Genomic DNA, 12,265 nt, shown 5'->3' with positions numbered 1-12,265 from the left:
TTTTGTCAGAGTGATAGGGAGAGACGATAACTGCATACTTCAGTGGAAAATCTATATTGATAATTTACTGTTCACATTGTTAATTCCCCACCTCCCCATCTTGCCACCTGGAGCAGCTCCTGGGAGAGTTTATCATCATTTGATCCTGGTGATATTCTTCATTTTTTGAGTCCTGCATGCTTTTTTCCAGTGCTCCCCCAGGCTTACCAGTTTTTTCATGCAAAAATTCAGAAAGTTCTCAGCATTTTTCATGCTGTACATTTGGAGTGAGTGAAGTGCTTTGTTAGGCAAGGTTTTTCTCTCTCAAAAATAGAAAATATTTCATAGGCGGCTTTTTTCAGGGCTCCTCAAGGTTTCCCGATTTATCCATTGGGAAAAATGGAAGTTCTCGAACTTTTTCATGCTATACATTTTGAGTGTGAAAACCTTGCCTTAAGAAGCATTTTACTAATTCTAAAAGAGATCATAGAATGATAAAATTGGAAGGAGCCTTACAGACTGTCTAATCCAACCCCCTGCCCAATGCAGGAACAGCCTAAAGCATCCCTGACAAGTATTCGTACCTCATAGGAGTTTCTTTTCAGTCCTCGGGGGGGGGGGGTCCTGGGCAGGCCCCGGGCCCTTGCATCTCTAAACAGGATGTTGTAAGGGTTTAAGAATACCAGGTCTAACCCCTAGGTTCTTCAGAAAATGAACTGCAAACTAATGTTTTGATAATTTAGAGAGTTTTTTGAATTAGGAGACCTGTGGATCCTTTAAAAATATTCATAGACAGGTGCCTATGTCAGTGGAATAAATAAATGTCAGGAAATGTTATTCTACTTATGTTTGAAGTGAAAGGGGTAGTATGTTTATATGTGGGATATTCAGTTGGGAGTCATGAGTTGAAAACCCCTGTTGGCAAAGATGATATCATTTCTGTCCATTTCATTCACTCAGGAAGAAGCCTGGAGATATTGACATAATCATTGTTCATACCTTCTGCCTATAGATACTGTTGTTAACCAAAGCCTGTTTGGAATCTACTGTGATTGTGAGGTTGGTATTCTGCTTTGAAAACTATAGATTGGAATTGTTTTATATAAGAAACCACGTTTTTATTTTCTGGCTGATTTTAATTTTCGCTCCGGTGTTTTAACGCTAAAACTGCTTTTAGCACCAAGAGTATGTTCTCAATGCATGATTAAGTTCATGGCCACAAGCAGTGGGGGTGGCTTATAGCTTTTTAAGAAGAAAGGATTATACAAAAGAATTTCTCCAGGAGGCTTCGTTTTTCTGTACGTTCTGTGGCTGGATTAGAGGCTGATCTGGGAATGCCTGATTATTCACAGTTTTGTGGAGAAATACTTTAGGATTACCTCTAGAATTCTAGGATAAGACAATAAGGCTCTTCACAATTTGGGGGGGGGGTTGCCCCTCTTGGAAGACAGAATAGGGAGAATTCCCCCAAAGGATATAGAATTAAATCTCTTAACAACATCCAGAGCCTTGCGGCACATAAAGGATTTGACAGGCTTCTTGTGGGCCTGAGCTTTCACAGCCACTAAAGCTGATGCTGCAACTGATCTGTTAGTTTCTGAGCTGTCTGTCACACCTTGTTGATTTCCCTGCATCAAACTAAGGCAGAAATTAAATCATGGCCAAGGCTGACCCTTATGGTAAGGTTTTTTTTTTGTTTCTTTAGTATGCAACGGGCATAATTAAAAATGAGCTGGACTGATTCATGATGTAGGATGTCTCTGTTGGTGATTAATGCCCAGCGCAATAAAACCTCCATATTCTGAGGCAGTCTGCTTCTGAATACCGGGTGCTGGATACAAACAACTGAAGAGGGACTAATGCCTTCATGCTCTTCTTTTAGACTTCCAATGAGCATCTTTGTTGGCCACGACTGGAAACAGGATGCTGGGCCAAAGCTAACCAGCAGTCTGATTCAACGATGCTGCTCTGAGTATTTATTGGCCGCATTGATAGTGTACAAAGTCAGGGCATGTGTTTATTCTTAAAAGGAATAGTATAAATTCATGAAACAAAATATCTTCTGCAGGATGTTTTGGGCAAGCCCTTCTGATTTTTATTGGCAGGGATGCTGCTGCGGAATCTGAAGAGGCTTCTCTTCCAGGGAAACAAGGTGAGCACCCTCCTGAATGGTTCCCCTGCCTCAGATCTGTGCAAAAACATTGCCAGGTGAGCTGGGCTGATATTTGCCTCTAGGCTAAGCACACCTCCAGTTTCTCAAGCCTTTCCACATCTGTGGAGAAACAGGGAGTCTCACTTTCCAGGTTTGTGGGTTACTGTATAATTCAAATGCTTAATGAGGAATAAAGATTCTTATAGGAACAGCTCCACCTTATGGGCTTCTGGATTCCAGGCAAAGCCTTGGTTCCGCCATGTGATTGCTTGCTTGCTTTTGGAAAATTCGCCAAGCTCTTGGAAGCTGCAAGAGGCAGTTTCTGTCTCCGGACTTTATGGGTTCAAGATCACACATAGCTGGCTTGCTCAGGCTTTGGCTCCAGCGGGTTTTAAACTGGGAGGGACGCTTACCTTCATACAGAATTTTAGTTCTCGTGGGGCCCAGGACCATTGACTGTTCCTTATGATTCCCATTGCTCACCAGCAGAATATATGCTAGGAGTGCAGAAGGTCTTAATTTAATCCCTGAAATCTCTAATTAAAGGATTTTGAGACGAGATGATGGTTGTCCTCTAGCTACCTTCTGAGTTCAAGGCAGCAAGGCAATAAAAGAGGCACGTGCAAAGAATTACTTTTGCCCCTTTATTCCTCAAGCTGCTTATGCACAACGGCTCAAAGTCTTCTGTAGGGCTGTTTGAAACTGCCTTATATTGAGTCAGATCATTGGATCATCTAGCTCAGTATCGTCTCCTCTGATTGGCAGTAGCTATTACAGGATCTGCTGAACTGCCAAAACAGCTTTGTAGTGGCATCTGGAGGCGGCCAGGCAGGGCGAGAGGGCCAGCAGGTGCAGCATTGGCAGGTGCAGCGACCACCTAGCCTCTTGTGAGAGGTCAGGAGCCTCAAAGGAGCATGTGCAGCTTGCTGCTCTTGGGAGGGATATGAGGATTTGGCCACCCACTCTGGGCAATTCAGCATGACGGATGATTGGAGGCTGTGGGTGTACCAACCCTTGGAAGAGTAAATCTGGGGTCAAGGGGAGCAGGGTTGAGCCATACCGCCCCCATACAATGCAGAGCAGTTACTCTGCTACTAGGTTGTTGCCTCATCTAGCCAGCATTTGGAGGAAGGGACGTTGCCCTCTTCCTGAGCAGGTGCAACTCTTCTCTGTGAAGGGGACAGTCGTTTGTTACTAGCTAACAGTTATTCCTTTTCCTCTACAGTTAGAACCTGATTTCTTTCTTCGGGCCGGTCCCAGGATCTGGCAAAGTACTGCTGTGATCCAAGATGCCCAACCTGACCCAGAAAAGCCCAGAGCAATCTTCCGTACCAACGAGAGCGATCCGGTGAGTTCCTGTCAAGGAGTTATGAAAATAAGAAAATTTGGAATAGGTGCCAAAAGGCTGGTGTGCTGGCTAGAGGGAGGGTATCAGAAGACAGAGGTGTTGACGATCAGCAGCTTATATGATTTTGGAAAAGAGAGTATTAACAGGGCTACTTTTTCTTGTCACATATAATCATAATAATCCTACTACATAATTGTCTTAGCGTCTTTCAGACGACGCACTTTTATCCTGGGGCGCCTGCGCAGGCGCCCCAGGATAAAAAGGGCGCCAAGGAACGCTGCCCTTTTTAGCCCAGTTGGAGGAGGAGGCGGAGGAGGGTGGTGGTGGTGGTGGTGGCATCAGCAGGCGGCGGCGAAGTGCCCGCCGTCCTCTGACTCCCTCCCCCGAACCCAGCCGCACCACTTTCGCAAAGCCGGGGCAACGGGGCAGGGGCAAAGCGCCTGCTGCCCCGTCAGCCCCACCAGAGCCGGGCTGCACCGCACTCGGCAGAGCCGGGGCGACGGAAGCAATGCGGCCCAGCTCCGGCGGGACTCACAGGGCAGCAGGTGCTTCGTCCCCCTGCCCCGTTTACACCCAGTGGGGGGAGGAGGAGAGCAGCACACCTGCAAGCGCCAGTGGGATGGGGGCAGGGGCAAAGCGCCCGCTGCCCTCTGGGCCCTGCCAGAGCTTGGCATGCTGCTCTCCGTGGAGCCGGGGGACGGGGGGGCGAAGCACCCGCTGCCCTCTGAGCCCCGCCGACTCCAGCGGGGCTGAGAGCACTACAGGCACATCGCCCCCTGCGTTTCAGCCTTCCCCAGACCCCCCTTTCCCCTCCACCTGCCAATCCTCCCAAGCCCCACTCGAGCTGGGGATGGAGAGGGAAGGCAAGCCGCCCGCTGCCCTTCCAAGCCCTGCTCGAGCTGGGGATGGAAAGGGAAGGCAAGCTGCCCTCCAAAGTCCCATTTGAGCCAGGGAAAGGGGAAGGAAGGTGAGCCCTCCTGCCATCCTTCCCCAGTCCCCCTGCCTTGCAGCCCTCCCATGCCCTCTGCCTGCCAACCCTTCCATGCTCCCTCTGCCTGCCAGCCATTCCGTGCCCCCTGCCTGCCAGCCGTTCCATGCTCCCACTGCCTGCCAACCGTTCCATGCCCCCTCTGCCTGCCAGCCCTTTCATGCCCCCTCTGCCAGTGAGCCCTTCCATGCCCCCTCTGCCAGTGAGCCCTTCTAAGGGCTGCCAGCCCTCTTTGCAAGCTGCTAACTGACTCAGAATGCTACCGCCTTGTTAGTAACTGCAACTGAACATAGAAACGGTGCCACAATGTTTCTTGCTTGATAGTGCTGGCTATCGGCTACCTTCCAGGTATCATTTGCGGTGCATTGAAAGCCTGAAATGGTCTGAGGGTGTTCTGGGGGCAGTTTAATAATGGCATTTTCTGCAGGAAAATTTCTGTTTACTGAAATTGTATAGAGAAGCCCTGCTGTAAATCCCATCAATACAAAACGTGCATACTGCTGCTGCCATCGCAGGGCCTCATTCAGTAGGACTCCCTCTTTCTTTTCTTCACTCCTCCTTGCCCCCACCCTTCTCCTCTGTTGTAACATAGTGGTTAGGTGGCTGGGCTGTGAATCAGCACTCTGCTGGCTCAACTCCTACTACTAACAAGCACAAAAATGAGGGGTCCCTAACAAATCTAACTCCACTATAGGCAAACGCCCAAGGAACCCAATAAATCTTCACTTATGATATCAAAATATTTTGTTATTTGCGTCTAGTTCACCATATAAATACAAAAAGTGTACAATCATACAAATTTTACAGCACATACATATATATACACACATATGTCCCAAAGTTGCTGCAAAAATTCAAAGTTGCTGCAAAAATTCAATGGCAGTTCTTTTGTATAACCTCCTATGGAAGTTACTGGAGGGGTGAAAGTTCCTGGAATAAGTCTTCCGTCTTGTCCACACAATCCGTATAAGTGGGAACACCAACAGGATGGTCAATAGCAGAAATCAACAATAAATATTTCAAAACAGCCAACTCAGAAGAGCCTCATAGGATCCCTCTGGATCTCCAGGTAGGTGGCAACGAGCCCGCCAGCTTAAAGTTGCTCATTTCGGTTTCCCTTCATCCTGGCCTCCTCTATGCACGTGATAGTCCAAGTCACACTTTCCCAATAGATACCTTCCATTTCAAATCAACGCTGATTCGCATCAGGTACGGATTGTGTGGACAAGACGGAAGACTTATTCCAGGAACTTTCACCCCTCCAGTAACTTCCATAGGAGGTTATACAACATAAGAACATAAGAACATAAGCAAAGCCATGTTGGATCAGGCCAGTGGCCCATCCAGTCCAACATTCTGTCACACACAGTGGCTAGAAATCCAGTGCCATCTAAAGGACTGTCAGTGAGGCCAGGACACCAGAAGCCCTCCCACTGCCTTCCTTCCAGCACCAAGACAACAGAGCACCACCTCCCCACAAAGAGAATACCATCTATCTCCTGTGGCTAATAGCCACTGATGGACCTCTGCTCCATATATTTGTCCAGTCCCCTCTTGAAGCTGGCAATGCTTGTAGCTGCCACCATCTCCTGTGGCAACGAATTCCATGTGTTTATCACCCTTTGTGTAAAGTAGTATTTTCTTCTATCTGTTCTAACCCGACTGCTCAATAATTTCATAGAGTGCCCATGAGTTCTTGTATTGTAAGAAAGGGAAAAAAACACATCTTTCTCTACCTTCTCTAACCCGTGCATTATCTTGTAAACCTCTATCATGTCTCCCCTCAGTCGTCTTTTCTCCAGGCTAAAGAGCCCCAAGCGCCTCAACCTTTCCTCATAGGGAAAGTGTTCCAACCCTTTAATCATTTTAGTTGCCAAAAGAACTGCCATTGAATTTTTGCAGCAACTTTGAATTTTTGCAGCAACTTTGGGACATATGTGTGTATATATATGTATGTGCTGTAAGAATTTGTATGATTGTACACTTTTTGTATTTATATGGTGAATAGACACAAATAACAAAATATTTTGATATCGTAAGTGAAGATTTATTGGGTTCCTTGGGCGTTTGCCTATAGTGGAGTCAACTCCTACTACTGCCATGAACTCTGCAGGTGGCCTTGGGGAAGCCGCTCCTCTCAGCCCCAGCTCCCCAGATGTATTCGGCAGATAATAACAATACTGACTTTGTTCCCCATTCTGAGCGTGGCACTAATCTGTCCAGAAGGGCAGTATATAAGCACATGGTTGTTGTTTGTTGTTGTTGTTGTTGTTATCTGTGCTTATCACTCCTTGTGTTTCGAAGATTACTTTCAGACACATACGGATAAAATCCTAGGATCGGTTCTAGAAATCTCTGGTTTATTTATTTGCCTCATTTATAGTCTGCTTTTGCCTCTGGCACTCAAGATGGATTACACAGAATAAGTCAATACAATCAGCAGGATGGGACATGCAATAGGGTTTGACTTGTAGATATCTGGAATCAACCTGGAGATCAGACACAACAGTGAAGCAAAGCGTCAGTATCAACATGACACGTTAAATGATGCAAAAATAACATAATAGGAATTGACTTACAGCAACAGATAGTATGAACCAGAGCTTTTTTTCTGGGAAAAGAGGTAGTAGAACTCTCAAGAGGAAAATGAGGGAGAAACACATGGGCCCCCTTACAAAACGGTCCCCTTACAAATTTCTCTGTCTGGAGATCAGGGGGGTGGGGCCACTGGTCATGAGAGGTGCCAGAACTCTGTTCCACTGCGTTTCCACTGAAAAAAAGCCCTGGTGTGAACTATGTACAGTGGTATAGTCTCCCATCCGTAACTCTTTTCCTCAAGCTTCTTCCTGAAGCATTTTGTTACAGTATAGCCCTATTTTCTGCACAAAAAGCCCTCTTGAATAATCAGCTTTGCATAGTTTGCAAAAAAAACCACTGTCTCTGACCTTCTTGGGTCCTTTGTGCAATTGTAGAGAACGGCAGCATTGCTGAGCCAGTGGGCTCTGGCCAGGCATGGGGCCCTGAGAAGTGCCCATCCTTGCCACCTTCCAGAGGCGACCACACACTTCACCATTGGCATGTGACTCGTCTGTTGACTCTGACTCAATCCCCCCCATTGTCTTTGGGTTTTATCTTTTGTTTGCTGCAAAAATGTTCTTACTTCTAGTGGTTGTTTAGCTGTTTAAGGAATTTTTGGTGACAGAGCTGTGTCTTCTAATGGCTAATGGATTTCATCTCAATATTCTATGACCCAAACCTCCTTGTGTGGGAGATCTGAGGGGAGGTGCATGGGGAGGGTGAAGTTTAAGACAAAAATGACATCCATTCTGGGTAACAATCTAAGGAATATCCCCTTAACTCTGTGCTAAAAACCATAGAGACTAGGAGAAATTCCTGGAACATCACTATGGAGGCCGTTTTTTCCCTTGCTTCTTGGTTTCTTGAGTGGGGCTGGGAACAGGGAACTGGGAAGCCTACCTGACACATGGAACATGCTGAAATAGGCGTCAACCAAATGTCCTTGGGGGCTATTTTCCACAGTTGGGGGAGCCACCACTGAGAAGGCTTTATCTTTAGTTATCACTCCTCCTTAGAAGGAAGGTTACTTTTTTCATATTTTCTTATAAATTCTCTGTTGCATTTCTCAAGACCAAACTCAAACGAGCCTTGAAAAATTAATTCCAGTCCCTACTGATTTGAAATTAGTCTTTACTGATTAATCAGCTTTAATTGATTCCCAGTTAATGCTTGCAGCACTAATTGGTATGCCCTCTTATTACCTCAGTGAGTTTTTGTGCACAACATCTTGGGGCTTGTCCTCAGCAGAAATGAAATTGATGGGTGTACTGTAGATGTAAATTAGCCAACCTTGTGAGAATTCAGTTACTTCAATAAACACTTCCTATTTTGATCTAGTAATTCTAAAAACAGATATCAGGATTTTTTTAAATGATCTTATAACGTTAAGGAAGAACAAGAGATTTGTTCCACAAGATCCAGGAAATCAAAAGGAAATTCAAACAACAGCTAGGGATGCTGAAAGATCAACAAAGAAATACAGTACCCAATCAGGACAAAATAAAAGAAAGATGGAAACAATACACTGAAGAACTATACAGAAGAGATGGAAGGATGACAGATTCCCTCAAAGAAAAATGTTTTAACAAAGAACCTGAAATCTTAGAAAGTGAAGCTGCACTCAAAGCAACTGGGAGAAACCACCGGAAATAGGTGGAATATTAATAAAGCTATTTCAAGCTACAGAAATTGAGTCCATCAAAATCTTAATAAGAATATGTCAACAAATATGGGAAACAATACAAAGGCCCACAGTCTGGAAATGCTCAGTATACATTCCAGTTCCAAATAAAGGGGATGCCAAAGAGTGTAGCAACTATTCCAACTATTGCGCTAATCTCTCTTGCAAGTAAATTGATGCTCAAAATTCTGTGGCAAAGACCCTTACCATACATGGAACAAGAAATGCCAGATGTGCAAGTCGGATTCAGAAAAGGAAGAGTCATTAGAGATCACACTGCAAATTTATTATGGCTGATGGAACATACCAGGGAATTTCAGAAGAAAATCAGCCTGTGTTTTCTAGATTAGAGCAAAGCTTTTGTCTGTGTGTATCATGAAAAGCTATGGGTGGTGTTAAAAGAAATGGGTGTGCCGCAATATCTGATTGTTTTGATGCACAACCTGTACTCTGGGCAAGAGGCTACTGTCATGACAGAATATGGGGAAATAGAATGGTTTCCAATTGGCAAAGGTGTCAGACAAGAATGCATATTATCTCCCTATCTGTTCAACCTATATACAGAACATATAAGGGCAGCTGGATTAGATTTAGAAGAAGGTGAAGTGAAAATTGATGGAAGGAACTTTAACAATTTGAAATGACACCGCGTTACTGGCTAAAAATAGTGAAGACTTGAAATGACTACTAGGGGTGTGTGCTTCGGGTATCTGATTTGGGGGAAATGCTGGAATTGGACCTGATCTGTAAAGATTTGGGGGTTCCAAATCAAAGGTTCCCAAAGCAATTCAGAATGCTTCGGGGAGTTTTGGGGCCTTTCCCAGGCTTCAGCTGGTCCGCGGGGGAATCCCCCCCCCGCAGGCTAGTTGAAGTTTAAAGGGCTCCCTCCCACCACCCCACTTACCTGTGCCTTCTCAGCGGCAATGGAGGAAGCGGTGTGGGCAGCGGAGGCAGTGGCTGCGGCATCCATGCCACCCAGCTGGCTGCTGCAGCGGTGGAGGAGGTGGCGCGGGCTACAGAGGTGCCAGTTCCAGCCTTCCACACTGCCCAGTTGACCGCTGCGGAGGAGGAGGTGGTGCGGGCCGCGGAGGCACCGGCTCTGGCCTTCCCCGCCACCCAGCTGGTCTTCTTCCTGGCTCCACGGCCAGGTAAGTGGGGTGGGGGTGAGGAGGACGGGAAGACTAATTGAGGGTGTGGTGGGGCTGGGAGACTGCTCATCCCCTCACTTCAGTATGCGCCAAATCTTTACAGAACATACCAAAGTGATTTAAATACCCAAAGCCGAAGCGGCTTGCTGCTTTGGCTTTCGGGGTATTACAAATCATTTTCCCACTTCGAGTAAACCCGAAGTGGGAAAACCAATTTTTTCCCCCGTGCACACCCTTAACGACTACTGAGGAAAGTTAAAGGCGAAAGTGCCAAAGCAGGATGACAGCTGAACATCAAGAAGACAAAAGTAAGAAGTCTACTGAGGAAATGCACAACTTTAAAGTTGACAATGAAGAAATTGAAATTATTAAAAGATTTTCTATTCCTTGGCTCAGTCACCAACCAAAAGGGAGATTGCAGCCAAGAAATCAGAAGATTAAGACTTAGAAGAGCAACTATGAGGGAATTAGAAAAGATCCTTAAAAATAAGGATGTCTCTCTGGAGACAAAGATCAAGAAAACCCAAACTACGCTGTTGCCTTCATGGATCTGAATGTAAAACTAACAAGAACTACAACCGTGTAGTAAGAAAATTTACAAACAATGCATAGAGTAAATCGCCATCAATCCTGTCAGTATCTCATATGTAATCCACTGTTCACAGAATCTATGCAGCTGGTCATATGCAATCCAAAATAAATACAATTTACTGGTCAAATTCACATCAAATATAAATTCCTATGTCCAATCCAGTCCACAATAGCACATAATCAACGTGCTTCCGGTTATAGACGACGTTTTGATGGAAACATCTTCAGGTATGGATTGATCAAAGTTGTAATGGTTACATGCATTTCTTCAACGCACAGTTAAGTAGACTGTGCTATGAAAGTGTAAAAGGAACAGTGAGTAAACTGTTCCCCTAGTCAAGTTTTACAATCGACTACAAACATGAGGTATTAAAGGACCCCCTTACCACTATTTCCCAATTCGTACATTCAAGATAGCAGCAGCTTACAGTATACAGAAAGCTCTTCTGAAATATACAAAGCAAAAACTGTTTAGCGACATTCATATAGTATCCGACCATTAAAACTTGAAGCAGCGAACACAGCGTGGTTTGTTTGTGCTGAGAACAAGCTTTGGACATTTTTGGACTTCCTTCTCTCTTCTTGTTAAAAACCATGTTTTGGAGCCGGGATTTGCACATGGGAGAACAAGAAAACAAGCCACAATTTGTCATTTCACTTGTTCTGAACATCACAGTAAGCTGTTGTTTCTTATGAACCAGAGGGCTGGGAGCCTTTGATCCCCGACCTGCGTTTGAGGAGGGGAGTTCACAAGCCCAAGGACTTCCTAGGCTCATTCTCATACTGAGTGTGTCATGGCTTGTTTGTCTGAATGCAGCCAGAGAGGGACAGAAAAGATCTTGCTCATGCTCCAGGGACCTTAGGGTGGTGTACATAGAGTTCGCCTCCTTCCCCCCTCTGTTTTATCTTCACAACACCCCCGTTAGGTAGGTTAAAGAGTGGTTAGCCCGAAATCACTCAGTGAGATGGCTAGATGGGTCACATGACTCTAGTCGAGGGCCAGCGTATTAACCATTGCACCACACAGCCCTGCTTGCAATTGATCTGTGGCTGTATCATTATACATGTTTACACAGAGAGAGATGTACACTTCCACGTACTACAACAGTAGCCTTAGCCTTGCACCCGCTGCCCTGCGCAGTTCTTTAAAAATGCAAATTAAAAGAAAGGTGGGCCGTATATTTTAACATAAACGGATACCTGACGTGCATTCTGCCCCTTGCGAAATTGCAACAAAGGCGAAATGAGTCTGTTTTAAAACAATGTTTAAAGCTCGGGGGCTGCCTTGAGGGGCTCCCTCCCTCTGCATCTTCGAGAGGCTTTGATTTCTCAGCATGAGCTGTCGCAGCAGCACAAAACACGTCAGGGGAACTGGCCTTCTGAGGTGCTTTGCCACCGCCTCTGCAATCAGGAGTCTTTTTGCTGCCGATTCTTCTGGGGTCTCCATGGAAACAGCAACATGCAGGCAGTCCTGTCATGTGACACCCCCCTCCCTTCCAGTACATCTCCAGCAGCAGTGCCCAGATGGCAACAGGATTGTCTTCGCCATCCCGGGTCTTGGTTTGTGTTGCCAGGCAACTGGCCCCTGTACATTGCCATTGAATGAACAAGTCCAATCTGGCTGCAGCCACCAGAAGCAGAGGCTGTCTAAAGAATGTCATCCCGCACACCGCCTTCCTCCCTCCCTCCCTCCCTCCCTCCCTCCCCCCAACTGACCTCATTTGACCACTGAGCCCATAGTGCAAAGAAGAATCAAGAACACCCACGTGGGCGTTCCCAGGGGTGGTGATTTCACCGAAAA

General features: G+C 45.9%; 1 protein-coding gene across 3 annotated transcripts in view; it reads left to right on the top strand.

Annotated features, from left to right (window-relative positions):
- DAP3 (death associated protein 3) overlaps positions 1-12,265 on the top strand; it is a 32,340-nt gene that overhangs the window by 3,516 nt on the left and 16,559 nt on the right. For 2 of the 3 annotated variants that reach the window (XM_054994087.1, XM_054994102.1), the window contains exons 2-4: positions 940-1,038; positions 2,085-2,131; positions 3,357-3,479. In XM_054994087.1, coding sequence (XP_054850062.1) covers positions 2,087-2,131; positions 3,357-3,479 — 168 coding nt within the window. In that variant the 5' untranslated portion in view covers positions 940-1,038; positions 2,085-2,086. The remainder of the gene's footprint in view (positions 1-939; positions 1,039-2,084; positions 2,132-3,356; positions 3,480-12,265) is intronic. The other variant, XM_054994095.1, reaches the window with a different exon arrangement.

This window comes from Eublepharis macularius, chromosome 1, assembly GCF_028583425.1.
Source record: "Eublepharis macularius isolate TG4126 chromosome 1, MPM_Emac_v1.0, whole genome shotgun sequence".
NCBI lineage: Eukaryota > Metazoa > Chordata > Lepidosauria > Squamata > Eublepharidae > Eublepharis > Eublepharis macularius.
This window is presented reverse-complemented; position numbering and strand designations above follow the sequence as displayed.